General features: G+C 36.1%; 1 protein-coding gene, 1 long non-coding RNA gene and 1 pseudogene across 2 annotated transcripts; 2 read left to right on the top strand and 1 right to left on the bottom strand.

Moving 5' to 3' along the window:
• Positions 1 to 452: 452 nt before the first annotated feature.
• Positions 453 to 2,425, top strand: LOC145099916 (uncharacterized). Its single transcript, XR_013704690.1, has 4 exons — positions 453 to 471; positions 1,452 to 1,553; positions 1,642 to 1,698; positions 2,170 to 2,425. It is a non-coding gene; the product is annotated as an uncharacterized LOC145099916 (long non-coding RNA).
• Positions 2,426 to 3,609: 1,184 nt separating this feature from the next.
• On the bottom strand, positions 3,610 to 5,037 carry LOC145097996 (UDP-glucosyltransferase 29 pseudogene; annotated as a pseudogene).
• Positions 5,038 to 6,659: 1,622 nt separating this feature from the next.
• On the top strand, positions 6,660 to 7,574 carry LOC145097995 (uncharacterized). The gene has a single exon (XM_079035683.1). It carries the CDS (start codon positions 6,660 to 6,662, stop codon positions 7,572 to 7,574), a length of 915 nt encoding a protein of 304 aa, XP_078891809.1.
• Positions 7,575 to 21,232: the final 13,658 nt, after the last annotated feature.

Below are 21,232 nucleotides of genomic sequence, written 5' to 3'. Positions count from 1 at the left end.
TCCTTTTAAACGTCTCACTGTTATCATCAAAACCGCTCGTTTTTAAACTCTCTCTTTTCCCCCTCTCTCGCTCATACACATATGAACGCAGACAAGCACAGTTTTCCAGCAAAAATGCCAACAACAATCGCCGTTCTGATTCTATGCATCTTTGCGGAAGCGATGTACCCACGATTCGTCGAGTCAGTGATACTGAACATGGCAGATTGCCTATCGTACGTGACGATCGGAAGCACGGTGAAGAAGTCGAAGGAACATGTTGCTTGGGGATTAAATCGGTGTTGAGAATAGACGCACATTATTTGTGTGAAGCGTTCAAAAACAGTGCGCAATTGGGCATGTCGCTGAATGCCACTAAAGCCCTAGCTTTGCCCGCTGCTTGCGATATCAACGCTCCATCTGTTACTAACTGTGGAATTAAGCCTATCTAGTATCTCCGTTCGTCTCTCGTTAATCACTTTCTTTCTTCAGGTCTGCACAGTATGAACATCTTGTCTTAATTTGTTTAAATCAAATTTCAATTTTGTCTTAGTGAATTGCCTGCTTGATTGACATGCAAAATCAAATGTGTTTCGTGTCGTTAGTAATAATTCACCCGATAACCTGAGGTTCATAAATCTAGCTCCATTTATGAAACTAGGGCTTTTAGCTACTTATGCAATAGCAAACATGCTAGATCCGGCTTACCAAGGTCTTCAGTCATCAATGCAAGTGATGAAGCTCTATTTTTGTAGCAAGTCGAAAATTATAGTCTGTGTTCTAGAGTGTAGTTGACATCTGTAAAAAATGTTTTCTCTTGATCACAATTTAAATTAAAGCAAACGTGTTGGTGTTAATTTTGGGAAAGATGTTCTTAACTCTGTTTTTGGTAAGTGTTAGGTTTAACATAAAAAGTCAAAATCCAGCCTATCTATTAGTGTAGCATGCTCTTTTTCTTAGGCTATAATTGTATGACTCATTTTGGTTATTCGTAAAGCACATAAAACATATAGAAATAAGTTTCGCCAGTATGCTACTTACATATAATATTAAGAAGGAAAGAACAATTTCTCATAATCTTTCACAAATAGATATCAATGAATAGGTTAATAATATTATCTTAACTGGCTGTGAGGAGATTAGACCATTTGTTGACATGATATTTTCACATCAAATTTATGTATAGGCAACAATTGTCGTTTTGTGATCATCATTTGTTATAGTCGTAAATACTTGGTCCATTCAAGAGCTAGAGTTGTCATGTGGTATTCTACTATTCTTCACTGTGACTTTTCGATAGTGTACAAGGGTAAAAGAGTCCAAGAAAAGTGCTAAATGAGATATTGATTAAGTTAACCATTTTGAGAGAGTCCCACAAAAGAAGATATCAGTTAATTTTCTTTTGTTTTTATAAGTTGTATGATATTCATATTGTTAGGTTTTATAATATTGTTACTTTAATTTGGTTACAGGAAGGGAGATTTGATTTATATATGACATATATTACTGAGAATATAATTCCTATGAGATTTCCTGTTGGTGTTACGAGCTTTGGATACTTTAGATATTTTGAGGTAATGGGCTTTTTGTTATTATCAAGTTAAATGGCATTAGCATAAATAATGAAATAGTTTTGTTGATAATGTTTGAAATTTGGTGTAGGGATTTTATCATAACCACATGGAGGAAGTAACTAGGTTTTTAAAAACATATCACAAGGTAAGAACGGTTTTTTATATTAATATTCCAATTTTATGTTTCATATTAGGTACATTAGCTTAATTTTTTATAATTTGTTGATGTGAAGATAAGTACAAGGTGTAATCTTTGCTTCAAGGGGCTATAATGCTATATGATGCATTATCCCCTACTTTTTTTTAAAGAAAATCATGATATTCTTTCTGTAGAATCTAAGTTGGAATGAAAAAGAACATTGCAAAAGATTTGTTTATATAATTATATGTTTAGTGTTATATCTTAATCTGATTAAACTTTTATTTTAACAAACTAACATTTCTTTCTTTATTTATCAACTTAAATCACTTTTGGTTTCCAATTATACATAACAAACATGTTGGAATGATTTCATTCCTGTAACCATGCCAAACATGATAATTGAAAGTAATCACTCATTCCATTCCATCATTTTCTCAACAATTGCCATCTCATACACCTTTAAACTCTTTGCAGGTTGTCCACTGTAAGGCCGGAATGGCAAGAATATATCTCGAGGTAAGATCAACTGTTCAATTTACTAATCTACCCCTGATACTCAAGTTGCTGGAAGATTTAACTGTTGTTTTACTGAAGATGCTAAGGAGGAGACAGTCGCAAAAATATTTATAAATCTTGAATAGATAATCTGATTTAAATGATGTGTTTTTGCAATCAAAATAAACTGTATATATATCTTGTGAGTTCGTTTAAAATTTTGAACAATTTATGTTTATCATTTGACAATATATATTTTGATAAATGAATTATAGTATATCTTACCATTGACTTAAGTTGTATGCTAATTACTTAAAATGAGTTAAATAACAATCAAAATCAGTGACGAATTTTTATGGTCATAAATTGGATAAAATAGTGATGATTTTTTTATGGTCACTATTGGGTAAATCGGCGACCACTCTAATTAGATATAATGAAATCGAAGCGACAACAAGCTCACTGCATTACAGATTGAAATTAAGAAATGAACATCTAAATTGAAATGATCTTCATTTATACAAAGAAGAAAATGTAAGGAGCGTCTAACTAACCACCTAGACATATATTTACATATTGACCCTTCTACTTTTTATTAAATTCTAAAATGATCCCTAATAGTTCTAAAATGATGTTGCCTCCAAAACATGCTTCATGGTTCTTATTGGAACCTGTTTTGGGGGTAGTTTGGCTCTTCAGAAATCGAACTATTTTTGAAGCCTCGAAGCCAGAACAGGAGGAGATTTTTTTTTTATCCTTCAAGATCCTGTCTACTCCAGCTTCTTGCTAGAGTAGTTGTGTTTTATTTAAAATGTTGCAGTTAAAAAAAGACACTGAATCAAATTGGGTTTAGACAATTTGAAATTAAATCGCTTTAGTTGTACATTCGAGAAAAGTGTTATAAAGTTTCTGTGCGTTGTGGTCAGCAGAAGGGACATGAACTTTATATATGGGCTTAAGTCGGATTCCTAGTTTGGTCTTTGATTCAAGTTTTTTACTTTTTAGTTTTAAACTTTAACAATGAAATCCTTGAAAAGTTTGCTCTTTTGCTTTTGAATTTAAAAAAATTTAACATATTTATTTTGACTCAAACATTAACAAACAGCTTTAGAACAATAATAATAGATTAAACGTATTAATGTGGCTAACACAAAGAGGGTAGCCTTTCCTCGACATCTTCCCTCGACACCTTTAACCAAAAGAGAAAATAAAAACTAGAAGCTGAATGTTCTGAAAATCGTGTTAAAAGTATTTTCAGAATACACCACCCTATACTTACTGAAACTGAACTAATATTCATCCTAAGAAAGGACAGGCAAAAAAAAGTTCTATTAAACTCCATTGACCTTTATATGCCACTTTCAGGGAAAATCTAATTGACTTTAAAAAATCAAAAGAGAGGGAAGATCTCTGTTATGATCAAACTTCACCTTTCACCACACAATACGAACCAATTGCAAACGATTCACTTTTAGTCTTTTCAATTTTCCCAACACCACGAAGACGACGGCCGAGACGGCATAATTGCAACAGCTCCACCACCGCAGCATCGATCTCCTCCTCCCCTTTAAGCCTCAAATCAACACTAATCTTTTTGGCTTTTTCTCTCACCACCTTCCCTAACTTACTCACCACCACATGCCGCACAACCCCCGCCATCTTCTCCCGCTCGAGCCGCCCGTTTCCGTCCCTCACCACTTCAACTCCAACCCCAACCTCCGCCACCAACCGAGCGTTGACCGGCTGGTCAAGGTGCATTGGCATGGCTATTATTGGAACACCAAATTTCATAGCTTCCATTGTCGAACTCCATCCACAATGACTCACAAATCCACCAATATTTTTGTGGCATAATATTTTGGCTTGTGGTGCCCACCCTTCGATCACTAAACCCCTATCCTTCACCCTTCGAAGAAAACCTAATGGCAAAGCTTCTGAAAGGCTAAGCTTTTTTTCCACTTTCGGGAACCTTAAAACCCAAATGAAATTCACATTGCTCATTTCTAACCCGTATGCAATTTCTTTCAATTCATCTTCAGAAAGAAAATATTCACTTCCAAAAGAAACAAAAACAGTAGACCCAATGGCTTTTGTGTCAAGCCACTGCATCACACTGTTTTCCTTCACGTTCACAGAAGGAGGTGGCTCAACCACAAGTGGACCTACTGGGACAATCTTTTTATCAGTAAGAAGAGAGAGATAGTCACTGTATTTACCTTCAATCTCTTTGAAAGATTTAACAAGCACGATACTTGAAGATAGACCGACACACTCCATAACACGATCTTTGTCTTTACGATTATTTGCTGAGCTTTCAAGAATCTCCGACACGTGAGAATACTCATTTTTTCGAAAATAGATTTCCGAGAACGGAAATGGAATACCACTGGAGCTCTTCAAGTAAAGATGAAACATGGTAGAAGCCATGGTGACACTTGTGGTGATGAACACCACAGACGGGATTGAAAGGGCGGAAGCCGCCACCGGAGCCCAATGTTGAATAAGATCGTAAATGAGCAAATCGGGTTTTAGGGTTTCCAAGATGTATGAAAACTCATCACTTGCCATGTCGAAAGCTTTCTTGAGAACAGGCATAAGATGCGGTGGGAGGCCATTGGTGGTGTGAAGATCTGATGGAAGCTCGGGTAGCTCCGGAAGGTGAAGCTTTATTTGATGAATTACAGGTGATTTCTTGATAGACTTGAGATTTGCAGGAGTCGAACAAAGGTAGATGTCAAAGAGGTTGGTGTTGCTTAGTTTTTTGGCTAGTTCTAGGAAAGGAGAAATGTGACCATGGCCTAACCATGGGAACATCAAAACGGTTTGCTTTCGTCCATATCTGTTCATCGTCATTGTAATTGTAATTGAGATGAAATCCTTCTGATATCGAAGGTGGAATTTGTTTTAGAGATTGTCTGTGGAGAAGACGATGCGTTAATTATATAGACAAAGTTATGATGGAAACTGCTTAAAATACGTAGGGGGGAATCTGCTTACAGATTTGCATGTAATCTTTCTATTTTACGTGCATGATTCAGCTTTGGCGTATCTTTTTAAAACATAAAAGATATACATATTGATCGGCGTTTTATTTTATAATTAAATTACACAACGGTATCTTAAACAAATTAAAATGCGATGAATTTGAATAGGTAATAGAATATATATATCTTTTTATGAAAATCGATTCTTTTTTTGTTTTACTAAAATCGATTATTTTTAAATAGGTAATAGAATCTATATATTTTTAATTAAGTCCATAATTTGATGTTTATCACCCAAAAAGGTAATAAATCTTGATTTATAAAAAAAAAAAAAAAAAAGACTCGCGAAATCTAAAATCTATTCTTATTATGGTCTAAGATAATAACGGTTTGATTAGTTATGGAAGATATCAACTGTTCCAAAAATAAAAGTTTTCTATATTATATTATATATTGACATAATAACGCTTAAAATACATACCAGGAAATCGGTTTAAAAATGCATGCAAACCTTATTTACGTGCATGATTCACTTGATAATATGTAGTATTTAGTTTATTTTTTTTTTTTTACTTTGGTTTCGAAATTGCCATATGCATGCTAATTTAATATTTAACGTTTCAGAAGAACTTGGTTTATTAAATTAGGCTTAATTGTTTGGGCAATTCTAAATGTTTGTTTGGCGTTAGATATGTATATATATATTTTTTCTTTTGATGTCACTACAAAAAATATAGACAATTGTATTTCAAAAAAATAAAATAAAACAAAAATTGTCACTACAAAAAATATAGACAATTGTATTTCAAAAAAATAAAATAAAACAAAAATTATAGACAATTGTATTTAAAAAAAAATATAATAAAATGAATTGTATAGTTATTAGTTTTAATCCATAATTTGATATGTTTATCATCCAAATAGGTTATAAATCTCGATTAATAAAAAAGGCAATTGCTTAAAGCTAAAAAATCAAAAATGTTATGGTCTAGGATAAGAACGGTTATAGAGCTTTGGTTATATATTATGAAAATAGCATCTGTTTCAAAAACTCCATATATTCTTATTAATGAAGTATTTATTTTTAGAAAATATATTCACTATAAATTAGTCTTTGATTTTCCTTGAAAACCGCTTAACATATTTTCTTATGAATAATTTATTCCTGACAATGATACATAAGGCCAACCGGTGTGGGTATAACGAATACGTCCGTGGTCTAGTTGGCCACGAACCACGGACGTGCACACCGTCCCGGTGGTTCGTGGTCGACCGTGGTCGTTGCAAAATGTGCTCGGGACAACGAAATGAAACGAGGATTGCTATTGGTCGAATATTTTGAGCCGTTGAACGGCTATTTTGTGGCCATTCCTTTTTTTTTTTTTTTTTTTTTTTTTCAAACTCAATTACAAAACTCAATACCAAAACACATACACATACATATACATTCTACACTCAATTACACCTATGGATCCCTCGATAAATATGGAATTTTTAAAAAGTTTTGACTCGGATGACGACGTAGAATTCGTCGAGACATTCTTCAATGTTGTGCAACACGTTCACGCCGAAGAAAGTTCGAATGCAGCGCGTACAAGGACGGTCGTCAATCGTGATCGCCAAGCCGCACACGACTTATTGGTACGTGATTACTTTGCCGATAATTGTCTTTATAATGACGACTCGTTCGAACGTCGTTTTCGTCTGAATAAGGCTATATTTTTACGTATTAGTAATGCTTTAGAATCTCGTTATGATTTTTTCAAACAAAAACCCGACGCTAGAGGAAGAATGGGTTTTAGTAGTATACAAAAATGTGCGGCTGCTCTTAGGTATTTGGGATACGGTATAGCATTTGATGCATCTGACGAATACTTGAAAATATCCGAGAGGACCGCGGTTGAATGTGTAGATTGGTTTTCTGCATGTGTTTATGAGGTTTTTCACGAAGAATATTTGCGTAAACCTACTCAACGTGATATTGAGAGATTATATTCGGCTCATGAAGAGAGGCATGGATTTCCCGGTATGCTTGGCAGTCTAGATTGTACGCATATGGCTTGGGGAAAATGTCCAACTGCATGGCGTGGTCAGTTCACTCGAGGAGATATAGGTGAACCAACTATCATCCTAGAAGCTGTTGCATCTCAAGATTTGTGGATATGGCATGCCTTTTTTGGAGTAGCGGGGTCCAACAACGACCTTAATGTTCTTGGTCAGTCTCCACTTTTCAACGATATTTGGACCGGCAAAGCATCTGATATGACGTTCACGGTAAACGGGCACGCGTACAAATATGGTTACTACCTTGGTGATGGGATATACCCGGATTATTCTACATTGATGAAGGCATACTCAGTTCCTCGAAGTGAAAAAGCAAAATTGTTTACAAAAAAATAGGAATCAGCGAGAAAGGATATCGAGAGGGCATTTGGAGTCCTTAAACAAACATGGCATGTAGTGAAATATGCTACACGACTTTGGGATAAAGAAAGAATTAAGCGAATGGTCCTAGCATGTATTATAATGCATAATATGATTATTGAAAATGAAGGTCGAGCGATTTGCACGTATGATCCGAACGACGTTGTCGTTCCAATTGAGGAGTTCGTACCCGGAACGAATGCTTTTTTGGAGCGAGTTGTCGAAATCCATAACAGTGAAACGTGTTTCAATCTTCGAGAAGATGTCGCGGAACATTTGTACCAACATAGCATGAACGACGATTAGGATTTTTATATGTATGTTTGTTCGTTTTCTTATTAATGTAATGTTTGTTTTCTAGATTAACTAAGTAATGTAGTTTAAAATTGTTATTTTATTTTTATAATTAATGAAAAAATAGTTTTAAAAAAATAAATGCTTTTTACTTTTAAAAATTGTAATTTTATTTTAATTTTTGGATTAAAAAAAAGTAATGTTATTGTATTTTTGAATTAAAAAAAAAGTTATTTTATTGTATTTTTGAATTAAAAAAAATAAAAATAATGATGTGGAGTGGTGTGTTAGTGGTAAGTATCCCATGTTAGTGGTAATGGAATGTGGTGCTGATGTGGCACCCACCACATATGTGGTATGTGGTGGGTATAACGGATGGTCTAATTACATATATAGCCACTGTTATATATATCTCTATACTAATAAAAGAGTAGTACTTTTGCCAAGTGTCATAATATTAGAACTCCTAATTAATATGATGTCACTTGTCATTCTATTAATTCTCCATTTTAAATTCATTAAACCTCCTAATTAATGTGATGTTATTTGTCAATCTATTTATTCTTTATTTTAAATTATTTTAAATTTTAAATTTTATATTATTGTTTTCATTAGTTTACAAATAAAAAGAGTCTAATATATATGATAAATTAATTACACATATTTATCTGAATCAATAATTATAATTTTACATAACTAATAAAAAAATCTTTTAATTAATAATGTATTTAAAATTTTATATAAAATAATTGATTAATAATTTTGAATTTTTTACTATGAATATTTAATCAATTTTGTAACCGTGATTTCCACGGGTTATAAACGAGTATATATATATATATATATATATATATATATATATATATATATATATATATATATATATATATATATATATATATTAAAGAAATGAATTTTATGAATAGTAAACTTGTCATTTTTTTTGGCAACTTTGCTCTTCATTCTTTGGTCATGTTGACATTTTTGGTCCTTACGATCAATAATTTTACATTTTTTAGGAACCTTTTAATATTTAAAGTTTGGTCACAAAACTTTAATGGTTTAACAACTTTGATCCCTTTTCGAAAAAGTTGTTAATTCTTACCCCTTTAATTCTTTAGCCATTTTGACACTTTTAGTCCTTGCAGTCAAAACTTTTATATTTTTTCATAAAAACATGAAAAAAACGGTCCGTGGCAAAGTCCGGGCTTTTCATCCTTGCACTTTCTACGTCTGTCATATTTATCGATTCAGAAACAACATTGAAAGCTTCTGACTCCCGCATAGCGAGGTAACCTTTCTAATTATTATTATTATTATTATTATTATTATTATTATTATTATTATTAAATAAGGCTCTTTTCCGTTTTGTTTGTAAAAACGTTTGGGCTTTGTTTGCAAAAAGGGGTCGTGGCTCGTTTCCGATTAGGTTGACGTTACATTAATGGTCCTTATAACTTTACATTTTTATCCCCTATATTTACATGGCATGTTACATATTTACTATTTACATTTAGTCAAAACATCAAAATGGTTCATTTGGTTTCCAAAATATGGGATATAATCTCTAACTTTAAAAAAACCTCATAAAAGGTCCATGTGGTTTTCAATTTCTATTGTAGTTGGTCCCTCACCCATCTAAAAAGACTTATTTACCCTTTTAAATAAAATTTTGATTTTTTTTATTTAAAATAAAAATAAAAACCACCCCTTCTTCTTGTCCGAAACCTCCCGTCTCCTTTCCCTCATTAGAGCTTCATGCTCTCAACAAAACAACCACCAAAAATTGATTCAAATGATTATGAAAATGCTTCGAGTGATAATTACATTCTGGAACATGTATGGAAACAATTAATGGAGGTGGAAGATCTTGTCTTCATTTTTTCTTCTACATGCTAAGGTTGCTCATAGAACCTCGATTGGTACCATTTTTGACCAAGCCTCTAGTCCTGGAAAAGAGTCGAAAGTGGCAATTGAGACAGCGATTCAAAATTTCAACATCAAAACCAATAAGACTTCGAGTTTATATCTTCAAAACTCAAGAAACAAGCCTGGACAAGTAACTATTGCATGTGAAATTGAAATATTCTTTTAAAAACTACACATTTTCTTTCTGAAATATTAGCAATAAATATTTTAAAGAAGTTTGATTCGGTTGTTCATCGTCTCTCATCTCTCTTAGGCATTTCATCAAACAACTTTTGAGCTAACCCATATTTTACCGCTCACACATGGTTTATCTTTATTAGATGAAGAACCTGACGTGCTCAAGAAAATAAAACGCCAATTCTTTTTGATTCATATGTTTATGGAACTTGGGATTCATCTCTTTCAGACAGCCAAGCAGAAAGGGATGACGAGAGATGGGTATATATAGATCGTGACTAATGAAATCATAGATATTTTTCATCCCATTAGTTCCACAATGATTACTTCATAAAAGGTATGATTGCAGTCTAAAGCTATTTCCCTGAGCAACAATGGGTTGCTTAAAGACGTCATAGGAATCTTGCATAAAGTTTAGAGAATCGAATGAGGGTTGGTGTTCCTGGTCGATCTTTGTGTTTGAGGAAATGATGAGAAAAATGAATCAACCCTTTTATTATATTTTATTCAACGACTCTTATGATGAATTGATCCAACAAATACCTGAAAAGGTTAGCAAAAGCGTACACAAAAACAAATAATTATAGCTGAAAAAGAACATATAATGGGTGGTGTAACGTCCCAACAATTAAGACTAAAAATTTTCGATTTTTAAATCAATAAAACCATTATCCAAAACAACATCGTAAAACCATGGTGAATCAAAGTGTATCAATGACATACAAGTACATCAGAGTAATACAAAATGTGGAACGATGTGGGGTGTGTGCTGCAATCATCCCGAATTCTCCCCCTTCGAACCAGAGGTATCTGAAACATAAAATGAAAATCGTAACCACAAAGTTTAGTGAGTCCCCCAAAATACTACATATTATACATATCAAACATATAATGGGCCCCGCCTGGAATCGGGCCCCGCTTGGTATCGAGCGCCACTCGGAACAAATATGTCAGTCATCACGCCCCGCCTGGCATCAGGCTCCGCCCGATATACATACAAGTATACAACATATAAACACATGCATAAAATCACAAAGATAAATAGTATACAACAATATAATCATCAGGTCCCGCTCGGTAAACATATAAACACATAACATATGAAAGAGTTACGCAGACATCTAACATCCTAAAATAACAAACCATGGGCCGACATTAGTGCCTTCGACCCACTAAACACAGTGAGGAAACTCACCTCAAACTGCATAATCTCTCAGATAAAAATCTCAGTCTACTGGTCCGAAAAATCTCCATGCTAACATCATCAAATAAATATCCAGTTAATAATTGGATCTCAACCCATCATCAATAATCTAAGTTACTTGTCCAATATCCAGGCTAAAAGACCATTTTACCCTTTTTCTTACTTGGCCCATAACACGGCCCAACCCATTTGCTCACCCGACCCAAATTCCTAAATGGCATCCCAAGGCCCAATAAGGCCTAACTTCAAAATTGGGCCCAAAAATCATCGTGCACCTAATCCCAAGAAAGTCCATAGTCTATCCATAGCCCAAACTCAGAAGTCAAATGGCCCAACAAGGCCTAAATCCTAAAAGCCCAAAATATGGCCCAAGCCGATGAAGTCAAACTGAAGGTCAATCTGTTGAGTATATGGGAAGTACTCTGCTCGTACGCTTAGCTTACTCCTTCCGGGGCTAGTACGCGTAGCGTACTAGCTGGGTACGGCCAGCGTACTACCCAGATTACCAACCCAACTCATTAAGCACTTAAATGGTTAAGCCAACATGCTAAACTCTCAGATCTGATTCTAAAGGGCAACTTAATACGTAAAGTTGGCAAGTTTACACCCATGCATGACTTGATAAGGCCCAAAACTCAAAAAGAAGCTTGATAAGAATCTTAGAACTTGCACGGACCAATATCTTACATAAAGTTTGCATTTTTATGAACAAGGGTCCTCAATGGAGTTAAGATCTAACATCCATGGCTTCTGGAGTAGATCAAAAGCTCACTTTAGCTCAAAAGACCGAGAAATGAATAAATAACACCCTAAGTTGGATCAGGCGTAAAGAATCATCAAGATGGGAGCTTTTTACCTCAAAAGGCTTGCTAAGGTGAAGATAACTTTGGATCTACAAGCTCAAGCTACTCCCAAGCAACCTCCAAGTGTTCTTCTTCTTCTTCCTTCACTAAAACACCACCAAATCTCACTTTCAAGCTCAAAACTCACCAAAAGCACTTAGGGTTTCGTTTTCAAGCTATAGAGTGATAGAGGCTGATCAATAGAATGTCCAAAGGTGATATAAGTTTATTAAATAAGGCAAAAACCCTAAAATTAGGGGTTACCCCATTATTACGTATGCCTAATGTACTCCTACATACGCCCAACATACGTGGGTGAAATCGCGATAAGTCGGAGAGCTAGTATGCTAAGCGTACTCATAGAGTACACCCCGCATACTAGCTAGGGACCAAAATGTAAGGATTTTGCATTAAGGGGCTAAAGGGAAACATACCAAATTTTGAATGTTACAATTCTCCCCCATTTGAATCAGACTTCATCCTCGAAGTCCGTTCCCCAAATACCTCTGGGTAATGCTCCCTCATATCGTTCTCCGACTACCACATCCATTCTGAACCCTTGCGATGCTGCCACTAAACTTTCACCATCTCAACTATCTTTTTCCTTAAGGTTTTCGTCTTCCGATCAATAATCGCCACCTGTCTCTTGATATAATTCAGGCGATCATCAACCTGAATATCTTAAAATGGAATCACCATGGAATCATCCACTAAACATATTCGTAGTTGAGAGACGTGAATCGTGCTATGGATCTGACTAACCTCCGCCGGAGGATCCAAGCGATAAGCAACCCGACCCACCCGTGCCAAAACCCTGAAAGGACCGATGTACCTAGGTCCCAACTTAAATTAACCACTAAAGAATAACCATTATTACTCTGCCCGAAATCTGAAATCCTAAAACCTTGTCTGACTCACCGACAGACAGACCATTCTGAATTACTGCTAATTCAACTTCATTTCGTATTCCAAATTGATCATAACCCATCCAACCCTTGATTATCTTGTTGTTTCCACTAGGAACAGAATCACTTACCCTCCGTTACTGCCGAAAACTTTCACTTGATAAAAGGCTTAGATAATCCTTCAAGTAAAAGACTCATCCCAACAACACTTAGACTCGGACGAGAGTTGCACAACAGAGTCAAATCAATTACTCTGAGATTATATAACCTGTTAGGTAGTAAAGCGAATAACTCTAAGATCAATGACTGGGTTTGGAGGTCGAAATCAATTTCGCATATGAGGTCAAATTGTTTGTTCACATCCATGGATCGTATGTTCAGTATGCAAAAGTATTTATATGCAATTGGAATGCAAAGTGAAGAAGAAAGGGTTGTTTCATTTCGCATCCCTAAACTTTCAAAGAAGTGACGGTTTTAACCCACTTTCGCAATGGGGGTAATAAAATGTGATAAATGCTGAATTTTCATTTCGTATACCTAAACTTTTGCAACTTGGCAGAATTTACCCATTTTTGCATTGGGCTAAAAATTCTGTGAAATGGGAAATTTTTTGAATCAGGTCCTTGCATTTATGCAAATTGACTCTTTACGCCTAGTTTCACATTTTGGGTAAAGTTTCACATTTGAGGTTGTTTTGGCGCAACGGATCACTACATAATTTCACAATTGACAGGTGCTCGGATTGTTGAAATTTAAGTCAAAGGCGGTCCGAGAAGTATTGAATTCGAAAATTATGATATTTTTGGATTTTCGGATTTATGCAAAACGTTTATGCTATGTGTTAAGGGGGAGTTTTGTATGGAAAATTCCTAATTGAGCACTTTGTCATACCTTTTTGGTTTTTAATCAATTTTCAATTCTAAAAGGGGGAGAGAATTAAATATGAGAATTCAAAAGTTGTGAATTTTTCATATTACACGGACTTGAAAACTGATGTGACCTTGAGAAATCGAAGTCTATGAAGTGTTTCGATTTGAGATCCGGAAGTGATTTGGGTTTTCTCAGTTCATGATGGGTTTGGGCTTAATGAAGATTTTTAGGGTGTGCTTTTATGCTCAAATTTGGGTAATCTTTTGGAGGTTTGGATACTCCTAATCACCTTTTGATACTCTATTTGTAAGGTCTCACACTCTAGAACCCGGATTGGAAGGTCATTGAAGAATTGAAGATTTGAATTTCATTTCTATATTTGTCACACTTGAGGCTTAGTTCGTGAAGTTGCTCATTTTTGGAAGATTGAAGTCGAGTCATCCATTCCTAACTTTGAGAGGGGGGGGGGGGGGGAATGTTGGGTACAAAGTTCTCCATTAGATGACTAGTGAAGACTTGGCTTAAGAAGACCCACTTGCATATAGGATTGATGCCTTGTGACATGATATATATATATATATATATATATATATATATATATATATATAGTGGGTTGCATACCAGTTGTAGAGTGTGCTTGAGAGATGTAGTTCATAGAGAGTTTTGAGTGAATTAATTATGTAGACTAGATCTAGTTCCTTTTTGTAAAGTCCTCATGATAATCGAATACATCTTTTAGCATCCAAATCACCATGTTCTTTGTGTTCTTATAATTCCGCATGCCAAATCAAATGTTCATAATTCACTACACAAATGATTATTTTTAATGACTCATGGGAAACACACTATTGAATTAGACAGTTATATTTAAACCAAAGTAATTAAAATAATAAATATCACTGAAATATGATTATTAGGCTAACACAAAAAGAGGGTAGCCTTTTCCTCTTATGGACATCTCCCCTCACGACCTCTAACCAAAAGAAAAAGAAATTAATACATAGTATATATGTTAGGGATGAGCAGTTTGTCCCAAATCCCGATCCCGTACCGGTACCGTACCTGAACCGGTACCGAACCGTACCGAATTTAAAAATATAGGACGGTACTTGGTACTCAAAATACATGAAATTCGGGAATCGATACCGCTGGTACCGGTACTAGTACCGAAAATCGGTACCATTCCCGGTACCTGTGATGTTAATTCGGTTCGGTACTCAGGATTGAATTTTGACGAAATTTGGTTTTCGGGAAATCGGGAATGGTACGGGTCGGTACCGGTTCCGTCCCACGCTCATCCCTAATATATGTTGTGTTTTTATGAAAATAATGTTAAAAATATTTTCATAATAAACCCCTAAACTAAAGTTATGTTTATACCAATTTGAAGGGGCAAGTCAAAGAGTTTCTAAGAAACTCTATTAACCATTATACCATGCTTCCGTATTAATATACAAATTTAAAGGACATCCCGTTTAGGAACAGTCCTAGTTCCCAGTCAGTTGTCTTTACATGTATAGGTTAGGAACCGACCCCCCATTAAACATCGTCCTTCTTTTGTTCTTCTTCAATCTAAATCAGGTTCGCTTTAGAACTAAATTCTTTACTCCGTATCAGTTGCAATCTTCTTTACTACGTATCAGCTGCAATCGGCTCGAAATTCATTCATTGTTTCCCCGAAACCAAAATAAAAAATCATCTGTTTTACTCAATCTGATCTAATTCGACTTCTCCAAACTTGACCCCCAAAATCGATATAGTCGATGCTTTTGATAGTTTGATATCTCTTTATGCTTGATTAACAGTTCTATTTTAGTTTGTTTGATTAATTTCGATCTTTTTTTTCTATCAACGGCCTGATGCAGTGAATATATGTTGCTTTTTTGGTTCAATGAGACATGCACATGAGAATAATGACGATAAATTAGCTTCCAATTTTATGTTTGCTATAATCGGCACTACCATATTGATACGATACCATAAGTCCATCCGTCCTTCCGACAATTGACCAAGGCTTATGATGTTGTTGCACAACTCAGGTATGTAATACAATTCTCTTAGCTTTCTTTGTTCACTATTTTTACATTGGAAAATGATCATGCCTTTCCCTTCAATTCTAACTTTCAAGTTGTTTCCAAACTTTACAGAGCCTTGGATTGTAGTGTCTAATTCTTGAAATTTACCCTTTTCTCCTGTCATGTGGTTGATGGGCCCTATATCTAGATACCACATGCTTGATTCGCACCCATTATCTCCATTTTTTTAGCTTTATTCGGGTTTACTTTTTCCTTATTAAAAAACACTTATCCAGTTTCTTCATTAAAAGACGAAAACAATAGAGCTGGTTCACTAACAATATTTTCTTGGATCAGGTTGTTTTCCTGATTTCTCTCCTTCCTTGGATTCTTGCACTCGACTGCATAATGACCATAGTCTTGACAGTTGTAACATTGAATCCCACCTTTTCTTTACTATTGTTCCCACCATAATTTCCTTCCTTTCTTATGGTGAGAACCACTTCTACCACGACCACCTCGACCACCAAAAGAGCCATCCCTAAGTAGTTTCTTCACCACTGTGACATCTCCAAATTCATGGTCATTTTAAAAAATTTTATTTATGCTTATTTGAAAATCAGAGTCTCATTTTAAAGAAAAGTGTTGCGGAATTTGTTCCCAGAAAAACATGATAAAGATATTATCAAAGCATTTCCGAAGAAATGTATTTAGTTTATATTAAAAATTTGGGATGTCATCGTCACAAAAACATAAGCATAAACAGACATTACATTCGTTTACACTAGTGATTTACATCTCCTTTAATCTCTTAGTGTAATGTAGCTTCGTATCGACACCCGTGATACAAATAAACTGAGTGGGTCAGGTTGGGAAACCTGGTGAGTACATAGGGTTTCAACCCACAATAATATAATTATTATGTTTAATTATCAATCAACCACATTAACCATCCCCCATTATCTTCTTTATTCTTGTGGATCTACCCTAAGACTTAACTATTTTTCATTCATTCATTACGAAGGATTATCCTAAGGAATAGGCACGAAATCCATCGCTACCAGGGTTTTTATAACATGTACTAAGTCCATAGCTACCGATATTAGGCATACTTTCCAATGTTCCTTCATAAGGCACTAAGTCCATAGCTACCAGGGTTTGTAGAATACATTCGGTGAACACGTAGTTCAAAAGTTAGGCACAGGTGCCGATATTATCCATTAGATGTAGCTGCCAAGATATTTAGATTACATTTGGTGAACACGTTGTTCACAACACCTAAAAGTTGAGAGTCTGCTAGTGTTCCACTAGACTGTCTAGAATAGTCCGTGGTTGTCATCTATACTCTACTAGATGACTGGGCCATCGTTTGGGTCAAGGCTTCTCATTATCTTACACCTCTCATTGTCTATATCATCTTTCATCTCTCACCTTCTTATATCTTGGCGCAGTTGCTAATATTCATCTATATCATCTTTCATACCTCATCGTTTGTCTACCCATGTTTTACCTAACATATTTGTAGATATAAAATACAGACAATTTACATCTAAAATAAAAAGTTTAGATCTTTCATCCAACATAAATCTATAAAATACTTATACAGTTTAGATTTGAAAAAAAAAAGTTTAGATCTTTCATCCAACATAGATCTATAAAATATTTATACAGTTTAGATCTGAAAAAAAGAAGTTTAGATCTTTCATCCAACATAGATCTATAAAATACTTATACAACTTAGATCTAAAAAAAGGATTTTAGATCTTTCATCCAGCAAAGATCTTAGGTAAACAATAATATGCACACATAGCACGTAATTTATATAAAATACTTCATATCTATGTGTAAGATAAAAGTAACTATGCACTCACTTGATAAAATGGTGATTCCAACTTGGTCAACGCTTTGCTTCGACGAAACCAGGAGGTTTGCTTGAAAACCGGGCTTTGTGGGGGCAGATTTCCGAGCCGAAAACTCTTTTTCTTGGAACCTCCGGGCGCTCTGGGGTTTTCTTCTATTGCTAGGGAGGTTTCCTAGGTTTGGGGGTGTTTGGGAGGTTCAGAGAGAAAGTAAAGAGAGAAAGAAAAGCGTTAAGATGTGAATAATAAGTGCTACCTCACACCTCCTTTTGTAGGGTGCAGCCTCGGTACGCAGGGCATTCCTGCAGAAGAGCGCAACGCGTTCCTCGATACGTAGGGCTTACCCTCGTACACAACGTGTAGGAGCGGGGGCGGTATCCGAGGTTCGTACAGTACATGTCACTCATCAGATGGAGAGACGTGGCCAGCTCCGGACTTAGTATCCGAATGTGGGGCGTTCATTCCTTCTATGCGGAGCTTTCCTCCTCGGACAGCTTCACAAATTACACCCTTGACTTCTAAAATTCATAACTTTCGCATACGATGTAACACCCCATTCCTGGTACGTTGCTTCTATGGCATTTATTTTGAGGTTTTTAAGAGGGACTCGACGAGTCTATGGCCCAACTCGTCGAGTAGGGGCGGGATTTCGAGCACGTGTTAGTCGGCGACTCAGCGAGTCCATATTCGGGACTCGGCGAGTCTGCCTGCCAGGTAGAAACCCTAAATCCCCGGGTTTGCACCCTATTTAAACAACCTTATGAGCCCCCAAACTCGTCCCCTTCACCCTCAGAGCATCTTTTAGCAAACCCTAATCGTTTCCTTGGTTATTTGTGCATTTCTTGTGTGAATCTTGAAGTTTTGAAAAGAAGAAGGAGGCTAGGTTCAAAGAAGAAGAAGAAGATCCAATGTCTTGCTTCCATTCCAGAGTTCATTGAGGTATTTCTCGGAATCCTCCTGTTTTATGCTTAAAACCTCCATTAGATCATTTCTAGGGCTAGTTTGATGTATTTTCAAACCTTATAGTTGGATGAATGCCCTAATAGGTCGAGATATCCCTAGATATGTTCATTTATGAGTTGTAGAGCCCGAATCTATTGCCTTTTTGAAGTTACTTTGCATAAGAGCCCTAGATCTAGCCTTTATCATGCTTTTTGAGCCTTATAATCTTCATTGATGCTTTTGGACACGTAAAGATAGAATCTTTACGTGTTAATTGGACTAAGGAAGCTCAGATCTATAAAGTGTATGCGGTGGTTTTGATCAGAATCGAGTTTTTAGGATCTGCATGCATGTGACTCGGCGAGTCCGGCCGCGAGTCCCCGATCTTTACCCTTTGAGTGATTCCGAGTGGAGGCCAGTGAACTGTAGGATGGACTCAGTGAGTCGAAGGGTAGACTCAGTTATGGTAGGACTCGACGAGTTGTTCATACAACTCGGCGAGTCCAAGACAATCTTCTTAGATCGAAGAACAACTCGACGAGTTGTTCATATGACTCGGCGAGTCAGATGCAGATTATCTGAGTTTTTGAATCAAGAGGGTACTCGTCGAGTCGATGCCATGCTCGACGAGTAGCCACGAGTAGAGTTGAGAAGTGAGACTAGGGACTCGGCGAGTTGGCGGCCTAACTCGGCGAGTCAGGTCAACTGTAGGTTGACTTTGACCGAGAGAGTTGACTTTGACCAAGGGTAGAAGAGTCATTTTACCCCAGTGCAGTGATTAGCTTTTGATTGAGTGTGTTTATGGATTTGTAGCCGGGGAGATACCGGAGCAGCAACAGTTAGCTTCCAGAGCCATACACACAGCAGCCAGTTCATGAGGTGAGTTTCCTTCCAGTAGGAACGGGTCTACGGCTACAATGCCGGCCCGTTTAGTTAGTAGTAGTTCCGGACTTCAGTCCGAAGCAGTAGTTCAGTATGCTTGATGTCTATGTGATTCGAGCATGTTTGTGTGATATATGTTCCGGACTTCAGTCCGATGCAGTATATGTGTCTATGTTAGTTGATATGTGTTATGCTATGCTATGATCAGTCAGTTCTGGACTTTGGTCCAATGCAGGGGACAAGGTCCTAGTCAGTTCCGGACTTCGGTCCGATGCAGTCAGTTCCGGACTCCGGTCCGATGCAGCTAGTTCCGGACTGTGGTCCGATGCAGTGGGCAAGGCCCAGTATGTGCTTTATATGTTTTGTATGGTATGTGGTAGTTTGGGGGAGCTCACTAAGCTTCGTGCTTACAGTTTCAGTTTTGGTTTCAGGTACTTCCGCAAGCAAAGGGAAGAGCTTGGGATGATGGCATCGCACACACCACAGCTTTAGTTTTGTCCTGGGAGTTGATTCAGTTTTTTAATATGTTTGGATACAGTTGTGATACATCTTTCTCACAGTATTTTATTATGGATTTTGATCACGTAGCACATGGTTTTTATTATGTGATACTCAGTTTCATGGTTTGTTATAATAAAATCGAAATTTTTGGGTAGTATTTTTGGGTCGTTTCATACGAGCTCCGTTTTCAGTGTTCTTTATATCCAAGAGTAGGTAGAGACACACTCTACAACTTTCATTTAGACTCCGTCGGCTAATTTAGAATTTATTTTTAAAGTTATATTTTTAACAGGGTGGGACATGAAAAGTCTGTTAAAAATTCATAACTTTGTCATCCGACGTCTGTTTTCGTCTGTCTTTTTATCGTTGAGCTCCTATTGACGAGATCTTCAATTCTTGTTTAGGTTGTGTCAGCTAAAAATCAGTCGATCTGATATTCGAACTCCAGGCTGCATACTGTTATGCCGAAACTTGGAAAAATCATAATTTTCTCATACAAAGTTAGATTTGGGCGTTCTTTTTATGTATGCTCTCGGTTTAACGAATACTACGACTTTCATTTAGATCGATAAGGCTAAAAAGTATTTTATCTTAAACTCACTTTTTACGTCACATAACGTCGTGTCGGTTTTGTCGCAAAACTTCGACAAGTCATAACTTCTTCGTTATAACTCGGATTTTGGCGTTCCTTATATATACGAAACCATTGTGACATATACTACAACTTAGTTAAGATTATATATTCTAAATAATATTCTATAAAAAAGTCGTTCTCAACACTTATTGTCTCTAAATTGATTAGGCCGGATCTGCGAGCGTTACAACCACATAGGATTCATCTACAGTATCCCCCAAGGTATGCATGGTACTAACTATGTTGCTCACTTTCACAACAAACTCATCTACTCCCTCTGATCACTTCATGTTCAACGATTCAAACTCATACTTTAGAGTTTGAATTCTTGATGTCTTCACTCTGTCTGTCCCCATGAACATTGTCTTCATGGCGTCCCATGCCTCTTTGGCTATTTTCTTTTTAGCCAATGACAATAGTAAATCTTCAGGTATACCATGTTAGATGGCTGCCAAATTCATTTTATCCTTCTTTACTTCCACCACCGTGTTTGTTGTTCTAGGTTCAATAGCATCCAAACACCTTGGGCTTGCATGGATACCCTCATCTTGATTACCCATGCAACATAATTGGTTCTTGA

This window comes from Lactuca serriola, chromosome 4, assembly GCF_051521515.1.
Source record: "Lactuca serriola cultivar US96UC23 chromosome 4, Lser_US96UC23_V15, whole genome shotgun sequence".
Lineage (NCBI taxonomy): Eukaryota > Viridiplantae > Streptophyta > Magnoliopsida > Asterales > Asteraceae > Lactuca > Lactuca serriola.
Note: the sequence above shows the minus strand (reverse complement) of the source record. Positions and strands in the feature narration are given on the sequence as shown.